This window comes from Vicugna pacos, unplaced genomic scaffold (genome assembly GCF_048564905.1).
Source record: "Vicugna pacos unplaced genomic scaffold, VicPac4 scaffold_19, whole genome shotgun sequence".
Classification (NCBI taxonomy): domain Eukaryota; kingdom Metazoa; phylum Chordata; class Mammalia; order Artiodactyla; family Camelidae; genus Vicugna; species Vicugna pacos.
The window spans coordinates 70,690,907-70,707,342 of NW_027328740.1; the positions used below are offsets into that span (position 1 = coordinate 70,690,907).

At 45.2% G+C, this 16,436-nt stretch overlaps 1 protein-coding gene across 1 annotated transcript in view; it reads right to left on the minus strand.

Moving 5' to 3' along the window:
• Positions 1-16,436, minus strand: part of LOC140693515 (trafficking protein particle complex subunit 9-like) — a 170,837-nt gene that overhangs the window by 33,369 nt on the left and 121,032 nt on the right. The window contains exon 5 of the mRNA XM_072957335.1: positions 15,178-15,749. Within this exon, the coding sequence (XP_072813436.1) occupies positions 15,425-15,749 (325 nt within the window). The 3' untranslated portion in view covers positions 15,178-15,424. The remainder of the gene's footprint in view (positions 1-15,177; positions 15,750-16,436) is intronic.

A 16,436-nucleotide genomic window follows, 5' to 3' on the forward strand; every position in this document is an offset into this window, starting at 1 on the left:
CCCCGTGACACCGCGTCAGCCCAGGGCAAGCGCTGACAGAGCTGCACTGAGGGGACACCCAGCTGCATGGAACCTTGGGGCACTGGGGAGTCCCAGAAAACACTAAAAACTTTTCAGTGAAAAACCAGCTAAAATATATTACACTGTGCTGCATCCTTTAAACAGGGAAAGTGACTGAGACCTTTTTGATGCCTCCGTGTCCTTTCTGCCATTATCAGTTACTTGCCCTCACAGTGCGACCAGTGATGATCTGGACCCCATATGAAGTGCACTCAGATGGAAGAGCTTTTAAAGCTGGTTTATGAAGTTTGTAAGACTGTCTATGACTCACAAAGGCGGTCATTCATCACTTCTCACCGGTGTGGACGTACCACCTGAAATCACTCCTTTCTGCTTTTTAAAATCCCTTCATCTACTCCAGACTTTTCAACAGCAAAGAAGTAGCTCAACCACAGACAGTGGACAGCTTTTCACCAAATGGACTCGAACAGCCCATCTGACAACCTGGAAGCCCTTGTCTTCTATTAAACCCACTTCCAGGTACTTCATCATTTTCTGATTGGTGGACTCGGCCTCTGACTGGCCTACTCAGAGAGCTCCAAACCTCACATCCAGGGGTGGGAGAGGACCATGCTGTTGGGGGAAATCAGTGAGGAAGCTGGACATCCTCCAGCCACGTCTGCACGGGTAGAAGTGCCTCAACGTGCTCAGAAATTATACCGTCATCATCCCTGGGCTCCCATGGACTGGTTTCACATTAACCAAGCTCATGAGACACTGATGCAAGGAAACCAGAAACTTAAATTTTTAATGTAACAGAAGACGTGAATCTATGAACCAGACTGAAATATCAGAGTTCAACCATGAGTACATTTTCTCCTCCACGGCCCAATCACGGGCAGGCAGTCACATGGCAAGCATGGACAGAAACGGAGCAGGAAGGGTTTCTAGATTAATTCAATGGACTATATTTCTATTATACGAACAGATCTACTGCCCAGAAGTCAATTAACGCCAATCACGGTGCACTCTCCGTGGACAGCGGCCAAGAAATGACTATGAGCTCCTGTGTAACACTCCTTTCCCTGTCCTTTCTAGGCTAACTGATGCACAGAGGTATAAAGATTCAGGGATGTCGATAATGCTAAACACCCAAAGCCCATCTCTGGGAACCTCAAAACCAGACAGCCAGGGTTTAAATACCAGCTCTGCCAATTACTAGTTCTGTGATTTTGCCAACTTAATTACCCTCTGTGTGCCTCAATTTCCACACTGTAAAACTGGGATAACAATCAAACCTTCCTTACTCGCTTGTTGAGAAGATTGAAGGATTCATTTCTGTAAAATGCTCAGAAAAGAATGTAGCACATTTTGGGTGTTCAACAAATGTCAACTTAATATCAAATTGTTTTACAAGTGTCCCCTCTAATCATCTTATCTGTTTCCTGGCTAGCCTAAGTCCCAAATAAAATCCTTATTTCTCCTTTTACACACTCTTGGGGAGCACCCTTATGTTCCATCCAACCACCTGTTTAAACTGAGGGAGTGGATGTCTCCTAACCACTCCTCTGGGCCATGGAGGGTGCTTCTCCCTTCACACCCCTGGCCCCTGGCCCACAGCTAGCACTCATTACACTAACAGAGTGAGGTGTGAGTCCGGGGAGACAAGCAGGGCATGTGAAACCCTTCCTTTCACTCCAGTGTTGGTCACCATTGGGAAGCACGCGGGATGCTCAGCTCCATGTCAGGAAAGCCCTGTGCATGAAAGGGCAGGTCTTCTCAAGGGAAGGCTCGCTGTGGCCCAGAGCTACATGGGACAGGGTGAGTCTGTATTTCTGGGACACAGTATCATGACACGCATTTTCCCACAGCCTTGAAGTTCATGGAGAACGTGGCTTCATCAGTAACAAAGAAGACATTTATTGCCTGTCTACTCTTTTGTGTCATCTCTCAGTAGGCTGCTGGAGACAACATATGTATAAGTATTGGATCTCCTTAAACCCCAAAATATATGAAGTAACAAATAATTCTGTGGCTTAACGTTGGTTTAGGGCGACTGTGTAACAGTTCTGACTCTGCTGATGCTAAATTATGGGTATAGGAACTATGGAACCTCCTCAAATATCTTTCATCATAAAACCATCTCTTCTTATTTTCCTGTTTCTTAGTAATTGCCAAAGACTCTCAAATGATGGCTTCACACAAAACAGCAGCTAAAGTTTAAGAGCCCTCTTGACATACACACTGTGGTAAACACTGCACATAATTTCTAATTCTCACAATTCTACAAATCAGATACAAATGTCCCCATCTCACAGACGAGGGAAAAACTCAAAACGAACTGACTCAGGCTCAAGTGGCTCAGTGGCAGCGCGTGCAGGCAAACCATATCAAAAACTACACCCCTTCGTATATGTACCAAATCTCCTACCACCAATTAACACACAGCGGCGGGGTCAAAACTCAGGGAACTCAATACACTTTTCACCTTTAAGGTCCTCCAGATGCCGCTTCTAGCTGTTTTATAAAATCCCGGCTCACTGGTTTCTAACACTAGAAGAAAAGCCCGATTTTGCTATTGTTTGCACAGCAAGTCTGAAATGTTCACAGTGAGATGACAGAATAAATCTAAGATATAAGCAGAATAACTTTTCCAGTTAGACAGACATAATGGACATTGGGCTATTCTGAAGCATTAAGTAAAGTAATCAAAATAAAATAACGTTGTTTAAGCCTCCTTTTACAAACAGGAAAGTTAAGACTGTAAGTAGGTGCAACAGTGCCACCTATGGGTAAAATGACCTTCCAGGTTACCAGGAAAGATGCAACACAAAAATTGCCTGTAGGATCAGTAACGAGAATCAGATAAATAAAACTTATATAGCACATGCTGCACTTTGATTCGGGGGAAAGGAGGGATATTCAGTATTTAATCTGATATTGCTAATACTCCTGAATATAAACAGAAGATATAGGCTCATGGAAACTCATCTTAGAAGAGGAAAGAATCCAGTTCAGCCACTTCATTTTACAGGAGGGGAAACTGAGACATGGGATCTGTCCTCCTGGCAATCAGCAGCAAAGTTCTCCTATGCCTCATGTCTTGCACTGTAGCAAAAACCAACAGATCTGTACTAGGCCTATATTCATAAAATTCACGTTTGTATTTTTCCAACAGTAGGTTATCTAAGTATCTTGCAAAATACTAAAAGAGCCAGGATATCATACAATTTTGTTGCCATACAAAAACATTTATTTACATAATAAAACAGCATGAGCTTTATTCTCTCTATTAAAAAAGTGACATGTCAAATCAATATTTTGATATTTTAAACCTGTTAAGAATGTAGAAAAAAATCAAAATTTTCTTTAATCACAAAATAGAGGAGTTTATTCCCTGAAAATGATCAATATGGATTTTACTAAACTTAACGGATCTGGTCAGAATCCCACGAATTTAAATGTCTGAGTGGATGGTTACACGGCAACATAAATTCTGATTTGTAACAATACATATTCTGTGTAAATAATCTTCAAGGTCATCTGATTAAGGCAATTTAACTAGTCCCTGTCTCACTAGAATGATACAGATTTCATTAAAACTTCATACTACACCAAAAAAAAAAAATGAATCCTTGTTACTTTAAACCATATTCAAATATATCATACAAATACATATTGAATATGTATCAGAAATAAGCGACACTCTTTAGTATTCAGAGTTGATCCTTCTAAAATATCTGTCATTGTGACAGCACACTTTTATTAAGCACCTCTTGGGTTCTTTGTATACAAGGCATCTACCTCTCACAGTCAGACAAATTAAACGATATTACTCAAATTTCACAAATGAGGAAATGTACTTAAGCCATGAAAATAAAGTACATATTCATCAACAGGAAAGAAAAGAGTAAAGACTTTTCTTACAATATTCACTGACAATCTTTTCTTCCATATTAAAACTACATAAAACCAATTCAGTCTTTGTAAGTATTTCTGTCAAAAAGGGCCACAAGAGAAAAACAAGCAACATCATTAGCAGTGGTTGGACTTTAAGAGCTCACTTCTCTTTTGCACTATAATTATTTTTAATGTTTTGTTTTTAGTGCTTACAGAGCACTAAAATAAAAAAAATAACTTTTTATGTAATTACCTGAGAATTAAAAATTTGTGAAAATGAACAATTTTAATTTCTGCCACTCTGTCTCAACTTCTCAATGGTGTCTCTCCTTTCAAGGCCTCATCAGTCTGAGGTCACTAAACTCGGCCGTTTATGGAGTCACAGGTGTTCGGGTAACCACTTAACGGGAGGCTGATAAGAGGAGCAATTAAGAATGCATTCTGTGCAGCCTGGGTTCCAGCACCGAGCTAGCCACAGCCTGCTGCGTGTAATTGGGACAAGCTGCTCCATCTCTCAATCCCTCAGCTGCAAAAAAGGAGACACTGATACCTACAATGAAACACCTGCTATGAATTAAAACATGAGGAAAACATTTTAGCCTTAGGTAGGTGTCCACTCACAGTGAGTTTGGTCATTATGATGATGAGGATGGCTGTTAACAAATTAAGCTAGACCAAACAGGAGAAATCCCCTTAAAGGAGAAACATTTTAAGTCAATGAGCATTTCTTTTTGGATGAATTGCAGAATATTCTAATGATTTTTTAATAAACCAAATTTTGTCCATTAATTATAGATTTACAGGTTCATGGACAAGTCTCCAGAAAAAGAATTAGAGGCCTCTTACCTCTGTAAACTAAGAAAGTAAATTTTAACAAAAATCACGGAGGAGATTATACCTCATTTGGGAGAGTAAGTGCTTAACATGCATGAGGCACTCAGTTCAGTCCCCATTAACTCCATTTAAAAACATGGTTTTTTAGGAAATGGAAAATTAAAGCAAAAAGATGGAGGAATACAGAATTTTTTAGAGACTCATCTCAGATTTAAGATGGGGAAGAAACCATCCATTTCTCAGAAGAAATCTTGAGGACTATGTAAACTGGATCTGAGATGTCTAGTCCTTTAACATTATTCAAGAATTCATATTACCAAGTCTTAAAATTACCTGATAACGCACAGTGGTGATACTGATCATAACAGCTTCCATCACGGATCGAGCTCCGGCTAGGACTGCTCTGTTCTGACATCTCTGCCCCTCAGGCCTCACCAGGTTGAGAGCACTAAATTCGGTCATTCAAGAGCATCTTTTGTAAGTCCTCCATTTGTGCTTCTGACTCTCCCCTCACCAGCTCCTCTGAGGGAAGCACTGTTATCATCTTTCCCACTCACAGATAAGGCCACTGAGGCACAGAGACTAAACTCGTTCCAGGTCACATTGGCATTAAAGGAATTCTGTATTTCTGCTGTTTGCTTTTGACAAAGGAATCTGAGATATCAATTCAAGGCAGACTGTTAAATAATCAAGTCTGTCAGGTCTTCACCTCAAAGAGCAGATAGTATAAATTCCTGATGTAGGATGAGGCTGCCGCCACAAACTGACTCAGCTTGAAATTAATATCCAAGATGAAGCAGCGGATACACGTAAATATTCACGATTGTCAAGTCTGCTCACGGGTCTGGGCCCTTCACTGCCTGAACGGGGGTGAAATCCCCACCCGTGTCTGGGAGAGATGCACGGTGCTTCCCAGGCTCAAACAGGCTTCACGGGCTATTTCCTCCCACAGACTGGCCTCAACGATTAAAAGCTCTCAAGGTTTTTACACCATGCAAAACAAAAAGACATTTCTGCAGATGGAGCACTTTCTTAGGCTTAAACCTTTTTTTGCCTACACTCACCCAGGGGGAAAAAAGAAACATGACTCTGCAAAGTCTCTGACCCTCACCACTCACAGGAGTAGAACAGCCACAGCAGAAGATGGCTCTTCACATTGCAGGATGAGAACAAAATAAAGATGCCACAACAACAGGCACTCCCAGACACAGCGCTCAGCAGTCTTCTGCAAACTCACGGTTGTGTAGCACCCATCACCTTCTATTTCCAGAACACTTCATCACCCCTAAAGAATCCGCCTATCACTAGCAGTCACTCTCTAATCCCTCTCCAACCAGCCCCTTCCAGCCATCACCTGCTCTCTGCCTCTGCATGTGCCTTTTCTGGGCATTTCAGATCACTGAAATCAACAATATTTGACCGTTTGTGTCTGCTTCCTTTCAATTAACAAGCTGTTATCAAGGCTTGTATATTTTGAAGTGGTATCAGCATCTCTTTCTTTTTTTTTTTTGAAAACGTTAAAGATTATTAGAAGGTGGTAAGCACTATCAAAAAGAGTAGAGTGGAGCATAAGTGATTGGGTTTCAAAGGGAAAAGTGTGGGTTGAACAGTCAGGGTGGACTTCCAAAAACAGGTGGCCTTTTTCATTTTCCTCTTTTTTTTTTCTTTTTTATTCACTCTTACGTGTGAATAATCTTCCACTACATGGAGATACTACATTCTGTTCATCCATTCAGCAGCTATTTATGGACGAGTTCCAGAAAACTGAGTGTAAGAGTTGACTAGCATGGATGGCATTTAAGCAAAGGGCAAAATGTGCTTTCAAAAAAAAGCCAACAAACAGAGGCACAAGGAAATTCAGTGCGTTTCTGAGCAAAGTGCTTGCTTGCTTCGGCAGGACTACCGTGCAGGACTGTGGCGGATATTGGCAGGAGTCACGGTGTGGGAGAAACATGAGAAGACTCCCCACTGCAAGTAGCTCAGACAATTCTCCTCCCTCATCCTGTATTGTTAGAGCAATGTTTCTAGGTTACTCTTATTTCAAGTAATAGCACTTTAACTGCACATCTGATCATCTCCATCAGACCACCTTTCCTCCAAGCAACAGAAAAGCATTCAATGACCTGAGCAGCTCCAGGACATAATGGTGATGGATTAGGGAGTCCTGCAGCATTCCAGCCTGCAGGCACAAACCCCACATGTGCCCTGGTGATGTCCAGAAAATAAAATGCATGGAAATATCTCACTGTTTTTACACGACATCTGCCCTCAATTTGCCCCAAAATCATGCTCGCAAAGCACTAATCAACCCTCTCAATACAAAAATAAAAAAGCTAAGAAGGCAAATTTAGGCTCTTTCATTGAAAACCAGCAACCATCACTGCCAGTATCTGAGCTGGAATGCTTTGAAAACCACTGCGCAGTTACTTTTCAAGCGTAAAACTCATATATGTATTCCATGTAGATGATATTGCAGTAGGATTTTTCTTTTCAAAATTTCCACTTGCAACATTAGCACAAGAAAGTTTATGTATAGGCTTTAAAAAAATCAATTATCCTCCACTTTCTTAATTTTGAACTAATTATTATTTTATAAATGTGGCTATGCTGCGTATTATAAACCGTTTGATTTCTGAAAACAAGACCTTTATGACCTCACTATTTCAGAGAAAACTTTAACGATTCTTTGAGAGGTGGGGCCTGGGGCGCCCACTATCAGCTCTTTAAATACTGACAAGGATGTGCTATGAAGTAATGCAAAGGCTCTAACTCCACATTAGCTCAGAAAGCAAAGAAACTACACCAAATCTTCCTTAAATATTTTATATATTTCTATTCTTTTGAATATTAAAGTTCTTAAATGATATGATTTTTTTGAAAAAGACAACAGCTGTATTAAATTTCCTCTCACCAAGAAAGCAATCTTTATGAAGTAAAAAACCCCTATGGAAATCGAAATGACAGGACGTTTCTAGCTAAGTGAACATCCAGATATGAACACAAACCTAAATCCGATCAGATCTCACTCGAAGGAGCTCTACAAAGTCCTGGGCAACCCTGGAAATTAGCTCTTTTGTTCCAAATGTTGGCTGAGCTAAGATCATCACACTAGGCAGGGAAGGAGAGAAGAGGAAAATCCACCTGGCGGCCTCCATCAGTTTTCTTCCAGCCACAAAATGCCTCTAGGTCGGCCCGCTAACAAGTCCCCCAATAAGGAAAGCCGGCATCCACACTGCCCCTGCCATCCCCAAGTAGCCCCGATGCCCATATCCCAGCCTGTGAATGGTCTTCTAATGATCCCCCAGTTGGTGGCACCCACCCCCTCTTCCCCGCTATACAAACACAGAGAGCCACGGCAGCCTTCCCAAATCACAAATTTGATTACATCAACCCCCACTTCAAACCCTTTAGAGGCTCCCTGTTAGAGTTCTAGCCCCACCCCAGACCCTGCTCACCCATCCTCACCTAAGTACACAGGTCCCCAGTGACCACAGGGGCCCCTGACCTGCTCCTACTTCCCACTAGCTCCAGTCTCATTTTGACTGTTTCCCAAGGAAGCCTTCCCTCCCTCCAACCTCCACAATTTGTTCCTCTCTTCCTAGAACATTCTAGGCTAAGTCAACTTCTGACAATGCTAAGCTCTCAAGAATCAAATACATTTTGCTTACTAAAGTGGCTACACGCTCTCTCCCCTAGACTCACAGAAGTGCACGTGTAATGTATAAATGAATGACCGGTTGGGTCTCAAAGGGACAGACATACCTGCTCTCGCCCGTCCCGATCCTTCGGTCTGTAGAATATCAGAAGCAAAACCAGAAGTACCTTTCCTGAGGGTCACTTCTGTTGACACCCTTCACTGCCTACTGTGTCAGTTCTAGTAAAACTCAACTTCTTCCAAAGCCCTACATCCCGGACTCTCTCCAGTGTCCTCCCCAGCAGGGGCTCCCTCCACCCTGGACTGCACAGGGCACTCTCCCCGGGTGCCCACGCCAAAAGCCTCCAGGCCTCTGCCCGGGCTGCACCTGCGATCTGAGACACATTCTTGACTCCTTCTCCTGGCTGACTCTTACTCTGTCCTCACAACTGAATGTAGAGCCCATTTCTTCCAGGAATTCCTCTCCGATAATGTCCTTTAGGTCTTGTCTGGGCTCTATCTATAGCAGCAGTACATGGTGACCAACTGGGTGTTTGCCCGCTCCTTTGAGACCACGAACACTTGGGAACCACGTGGGAAGGAGTGAGAGATTACAAGGCGGTTGAGGGAAGCAAAAAGCAGAAATCACAGTCCAAGTCCCAAATTCAAGGATACTTTCTCAGAAAAAAGTATAAACTATTTCACACGTGTGTAATTTGGCTACTATTTTTGTGGCTTGGGGACAGCAAGAACTTGGTGTTCTAGTCCAAAACCTAGGTTACATGCAAAGAAATGTATATATTCATATCCAAAGGAAACAAGAGCTGCTCAACAACAGTTTGCAGTTAGAACTGAAAGGAACTTTGATAAAGGCAATCTCTCTCTCTCTCTCTTCTTTCTTTTCTGGCATCATATAATTTTAGAAGTATTTGCGTGACTAACAGACGTCTACAGCCCGTGATTCTGCACTGAAGTGTTTGGGGCTGAGGAAGCCCAGATTACATTCACTCTGTAAATGCAATCACACCAACACACTGATAGGTGCCGTGTGGTGAAACTGATGTTCCAAAGCAGGCAACCTTATTCGGTAAGAGAACTCTGAATAGAAAGGAAGAAATGCAATGTCCTATACTGAATTTCATTTGCTATATGGGCCATTAACTGATAGTATATCTTGACTAATGAAACCCAAAAATAAATTGTCAATGTCGGTTTTCTTCATCTGACCATTTTATGCTAACTTCGGATATTAAATCCTCACTCCATACGGAAGCTCAGGCCTATGCTGCAGCACAGTTACACCCCGTGGAAGAAAGCCGACCAAGGGAGAATTGGAGAGTTTCCCTTTAGAAGCTGCGAAGTGTGGTTTTACACCTGTATATCATTTGCAACCACATCATCGACAATGGAGTTAGACGTTACCTCTGTGGGGCGAAAAGCACTGCATGCTTCAGAACCATCAAAGAACGCTGAGCTTTGTGAAACAGTCCTGAGGCACTTAAATCATACTTTTTCTGAAAGGCTCCAAATCTGACCCACTTCACCATTCCAGGTATAACAGGGAAGTACTGGAAACGGTAGAGAGAACATGCCCTTGAAGTCTGACAAGGCTCTGCTTGAATCCTGCTACAGCATTTATCAACCGCTAAACAAACCAATTCCTTAACCCCTCTGAGAAGGCTTCCCAATCCCCAAAAGGGGGCTGTCAGCGCCCACCTGGGAGTCATGGATGTGAATGAAACACACAAGTAGGGCGGCCGACTGCTACCTGACACGGGGCCTGGCTAGTTTCGCTCCGCTGCCCTTCTGCCCCTTTAAACTTGCACTGATCCACCTGGTAAGGATCAAGTCCCCGGAACAGACTGCCCGTATCTTCTGTGTATCCCTGGATACATGACTTACACTTAGGAGGCCAGAAAAACAACTGCCTCCTCCCAAGTCACTAACAATATTCTTAAGAGTCTGGGTATTTTTAACTCTATTTTTCAGGGAGACTATTCCAGAACTTTCCAAGCACCATTCTCCAGGTTGGCTCCCCTCCCAGTGCCCATCCTTCTTACCTCAGATCCTCTGTCTGACTGCCTCCTGTTCATGGGAAAGCGAGTCCGGTAGGGTGGGGACTCCCTAGGCCTCCCTCCCTCCCTCACAGGTGACTGTGAATACCTTCTCCCCACTCCAACTCCAGCTTCTGAGGATTCTAACCTTCCGTATCCTGCAGCCTCTGCACCTTCCTAAGACGCACACGTGGCCAAGACTCTCCCTTTGGATTTCTTTCTGGCTGGCCCTGCTGAGCCCCAGGCCCCTTAAGGATAAATGGGATTGCTCTGAAAATGATAAACGCCGCTGGCTGACACACCAAAGCTGCATGGTCTGGGCTTACCTCCAACCGAGGCACAGCCCTCCCCTCCCTCAGCCTCAGTCTGCAGCTCTCGAGATGATCTAATTCACATGCAAGGCTGTGAACACCAGCTAAGAATGACGACTCCCAACTTGTATCTCTAGTCCAGCTCCTTCACCTGAGCCCCAGTCTCATAGAGCCGAGTGCCTCTTTGAAGTCCTAACTTGGATGAAAAATGGCATCTTAAAAATGCCTCATGTCCACCATTTACTCTGGAATTCGATTCCTGGCAGGTACCTCCCAGACTCCCCATTTTAGTAACAGCCTCAGCACCCACCTAGTTGTCTCAGCTCAAATTCAATTTCCACTATTCCCTCCCCCCGGCCCTGCCCTGGAATCAGTCCTTTTATTTTCGCCAATAAGCTGATCTCAAGTGTGGTTTTGCAGGGACCATGGCCGGAAACACACAAGCTCACAGCATGGTTCACTAACAGTCCGCCGTAGGGTGCTCCCTGGAGGGGGAGGCATCTCCTGTCGCTGGTCACCTCAGAAGGCACTGGATTCTCACACAGGAGGCCCAGGAGAAGGGACTCAAGATTTTCCCGTGGTCTGAGCTTTGAAGGGCCCGAGGTCTGGGGGAGCTCCTAATTAGCAGACACACTTGCCAGTGAGCAGATGAGGATGGGGGAACCCACGCAAGGCTGTTATCACTCCAACTCCTGGGCTCTCGGGAGCCACGGGAAAGGCCTGTGTCCAGTGTACAGCCCAGCCATCACAGATCCCAGCCTGCATTTGCCAACCCGGACAGCCTAGACTCCATCTACTTGCGACACTTACTTCTGTTCTGTTCCCCACCCAGAATGTGATGGACTCATTCAGATATTCTGGCCTGTCTCAAGCGAGACAGATTCAGTGAAAAATGAAGTGTCCACATTTGGACCAGAGCATGAAAGGAGAAACAAGGCCTCATGGTCAGCATGATGGTGGTGGCCAAACCCTTCCACCGGGTGAGATGAACCATGGTGAGGGTGAGAATCCAGGGTCCTAGGTCGGCCAAATCATCTTCCTTCACGGTTGTCTGGGGTGTTGGAGACTGACTACCACAAACTAACGACACGGCTGTCAGTGGTGGATGTCAGCTGCAACAGAAACGGATTCAACTCTTTACTGCCAACATGGGTTAAAAGTAAAGGCCGGGGCAGGGAGGTCTGCACGGCTGCTGAGGCAAACCACAGACCCAGCTCTGAATGCCCACTGGCTGGAGCAGAGAGGAAGCTACGGCCCTTTTAGCTGTCCCTGTGTCCAACAGATCCAGGTGAGCCGGCTACTTAGGAGAAGGTCATGTTGTCCTGATACCCAGAAAAACCAGCCTCGTAAAGGGAACAAATAGTGTCATGGATTTTAGACCCAATTCTGCCCCTTTATGAAGGCAAAGTAAAGTAAATGGCACGGGGAAGTTGAATGCAAAAAAAAAAAAATTAAAGAACCAAACGGTGACCGCTTCCTCCAACAGCATCCCCTGCAGCTGTCACCCCCGAGCCGGCCACTTCCTCACCAGTGACCGCCGGCCAGGAAGCGCCGTCACGCACGTCACACAGCGACAGCCAGGAACCGCGTGCCGAGCACGTTTGTGTAAAAGCAGGAATCGAGCAAAATGCTGCAGAGTTTGACCTTACAAGTTTAAATACTCCATGAAAAGAATCCCTGAGCAGCCGACTAAATCAATTCGCATCTTACTTCTTCAAAACAATCAAACAAATTTAATAAGGGCGCATTTGTCACCAAATAAAAGGAGGACCAAACAGGTCCCTCAAAGCAAGGATTTTAACAGGTATCTAACACCAGTGGGTAATGTGCTAACAAAGCAAATATTCCAAAACATTAGAAAATACAAAATGACTAGGATAATACATGGATCAAGACAGATATTAAGATTTTGCTTTTTAAAGCGATGGAGACAGTATGGAGGGCAATCTGGCTATTTCCAATGCAGGGTGTGCACAGCCCACATTTTCAGATGCAACAACATGCTCACTGGGCAGTACAAATGAAAAAGGAATAAAGAAAAAGGAAAAGAGGAACAAGAGAAAATTAGAAACACACAAGAACAAAAATGATTTTGACAGCATGTACAAGAATTTACGTGAGTGTGTGAGGCCAGGGACGAGGGGATGGTGAGACCCACCCTCACCCCCTGCTCCAGGGAAAGCAGGGACCTAAGGGGAGCGGCGCTGCCGGGGGACCCCAAAGTGGTCAGCGCCCCTAACCAAAATTCCACCTACAAGCTTCAAGGCAGCTTTTGAGCTACAAATTGTGGTCGCATTTCAGTCTGGACCGTTTTACTCACTTCCACCAAGAGTAGCAGGAGAGAATTAGGCTCTGCTCCTGTACCAAAGAATTGTTTAAATAATTAATGACTGTGGAATACTAAAAGCAACAATGGGGTAAAAGTGACTGGAGGAGAATGTGCTTGACCCGAGCTCACTGGCCGCGTTATCTCACTGACGTTCAGAAGCTGGCTGAGCCCTTATGGTACCAGAACAGACAGACCCAAAAGGAGGGAGGTTTAATGCGCTGCTGTATTTCGATACTGGGAGCCATGCCTGGTACACGAGGTTCTGGGTAAACAATGGGGACAGTGTCAACCACTGTGGGCTAATTACACATCCGGATACTCCACCAAGTCCCAAGGGCAGACTTCAAAAGACAAAAACAATCTGGCATTCTCTGGTGGGGCTGCAGACACAGAGACAAGCATTTGTTGAGCAAAAATATCACCAGTGCCTGCTATGACAAAAGAGGAGGCACTGGCGTGGGGGCTGGGGCAGGGCTCCAGGCTTCCACTGCTCACTCACCAGTCTGTCCAGGGGGAGAAGTGGTCCCTGCTTATGTTGCACTGATGCACCTACCTTGACTAATGCCTGGGGCCTCAGCAGGTGTTGACAGGAGAGGTGAACAGAGCCAGACTTGGTGTAGCACGGTGCTGGCAGCTATGCCCTCAGCAGTGCCCAGGCTCCTATACATGCCAGCTCATCTTAAGAAGCAGATGGGGAGTGCAGGCATGTAGATCACAGGGCCCTGAGAGGACAAGTACAGATCATGGCTACAGCATGCCTCTCCCCTTCCTTAAGTCATAGAGGTATGTCTGGGAGGAACAGAAAATTCATCCAGAGCCCGCTACATTATCTCTCGCAGGTGGGACTCGTGTCCCCTGTGCTTCTCACTCACAGGGCTGGTCTAGACATTCTTTTTATCAATTCTCTAGCATCTTCTCCTCCAACTTACCAACAACCAGAGAGTAGGATCTGATCTTAGCTAAGTTCAAGAGTCACAGAGCACTTCCTTCACAGCGGGCCCAGAAACATGTGCCAGGTTCTCCGAACGTCACCTGTGGGACCACCATGAGCCCTCTCCAGACTCAAGGACAGAGGCCGTAGGCCGGGGGAACACAGCTTCCCTCACTCTCCCCAGCAAAGGTTTCCACGTCTCGGAAAAGGCATCTCACCCTCTTCTGCCTGAGGGACAGCACAACAGATACACCGGGAAACAGAGCTGAAGTTGGGGGGGTAGGCAGCCCAGAAGAGCTCGTCTGTACTTCCGAGGCAATGTGGGGCCGTTGACTTAATCACAGGGAAAAAGTGAGAATGAACATTTCCCTGCTCTGTCCCATACACCGTGATACGCCTTTCCCTGCATAAGGAGTTCATTCGGAAGTCCCCGGCGGTGTTTCTGATGTCCTAACTTGGCATGGAGGCTGTCGGGCAAGAAGAGAGGGCCTGAGCAGAATAGGTGCTGGGCCTGAGAGGCAGGAGACACCGGCTCCAGCCCCAGCTCAACCAGCTCCTCGTTCCGCCTCTCGGGGTTCAGCATCTCATCTATAAGCAAAGGGATGAGACTGTCCCAGGACAGGCTGCCCAACAGAAATGAAATGAGAGCCATGTAAATAACGTTTCCCATTTGCCACGTTTAAAATGGTAAACAAAGAAACAAACCAACAAACAAAAAACAAATACTAGAAACTGATTTTAAGAACAGATCTTACTTAATCTACTGTATGTAAAATACTATCATTTTGACATGTAATCAATATAGGAAGTAAAGAGATAGTTTATATACTTTTACTAGACAAGCCTCAGTGTCTGATGTGCATTTGACCTAGAGCACATCTCAGCTCAGTCCAGCCTCCTCCCCAGTGCTCCTAGCATCAGTGGCTTTGGCTACTTTATTGGACAGCAACCCCAGGGGTCCCACCATGGTCATGGCTGTAAAGCGGGAGTAAGTGTCCACACTAACCCTAAAAGGATCTCTCTGAAACAAAGGCGGATTCACTTTGAAATGTCTGGAAACCGGCGGGCTGCATCTCCATCCCCCCTTGGCTACAAGACAGACTTCTTCCTTGCTGATCCCTTTCTGGATGTAGGGAAGCAATCCGGCACAAAGCCAGGGTGGACTGGCCTCCAGGTAAACTTACCTGCTGTCTGTGTCCAGTCCCATGAAGTCCTCCTTCTCAAACGGGATGCAGGGGAGGGGGATCTTGTCCCCAGAATTCTTGGGGCCACCATCCAGCCACTTGGAATTGAGCAAGATGAAGAGTGACTCAGTGAAGTCCTCGATCCTCTTCTCCACCACCCTGCAGTCCTCTAAATTTGAAGGCAACGTCGGTGCGCGGCTGCTCGACTTCCTCCACATGCAGTACAAAGACAAAGAGCTGAGAGTCATTATCGAGGTGCCATACAGCTCCTCTGCACGTGGAGCTTCTCCAAGGCCTTGGCAGAGAGACAGTCGGTAATGGTGACAAGGCCCACGACCTTGCAGTGTTTCTGGAAGACGCTCCACCCATTCTCGGGCACATAGCGGTGCCTGTAGTGGATACAGAGTGTCCACTGGGAGCCACATGGGCTGATATGGCTCACCGAGGTGAGTAGCTGATAGATGCAAAAGAAATTCTCCTCTGAGATGATCTCCATGGTTTGGACTACAACGGGAAGAGTCTGGTGGTCCTCAGCACACTGCACGTAGTCAGGGATGCTCATGTTGCAGGCCCTGCCGAGACAGGAGAGGAGATCGAGGTACATACTCTGCTGTGTGCTATGGGCCCATCTGGGTTGCGGTGACCTGGTGTGTACCAGACAGAAGGCAAGGGAAGCCAAAGCAAATCCGGGGGTACAGTTTGTCCTCATAGTCTGCACATGGCTACTGTAGCTCGGATCACATTACCCAGTTTTTGGTCTAGGCTTCCTGCCTCTGCAGAGAAAGGTCATTTCTTATTTTCTATTTCCAAGCACCTAGCAAGGCCCTGATGCAAAGTCACTGCTCAAAAATGCTGAATAAAGAAATGAACAAAGGAAATGCTTCCCCAACCCCCTTCAGCAGAATATAAAGAGAAGGACCACAGTAGGATCAAAAGATCTGGATTCCTATTCAATTTATTTGAACCCCTTAGCTTCATAGTAATGGATAAGAAAACTTGCCTTGGGGTAGAGGGTACTGTTCATTGGTGGAGCACATGCTTAGCATGTACGAGGTCCTGGGTTCAAACCCCAGTACCTCATTTTAAAAAATCAAACAAATAAATACACCTAATTTCCCTCCTGAAAAAGTATTTTTTAATTCAAAAGTCAAAAAACACCTTGCAATTGACACAACATTGTAAACTTGACTATACATCAATTAAAAAAAATCCTTGCCTTGCAAGAATATATCTGGATTACGGATGTTTGCAAATGTAAA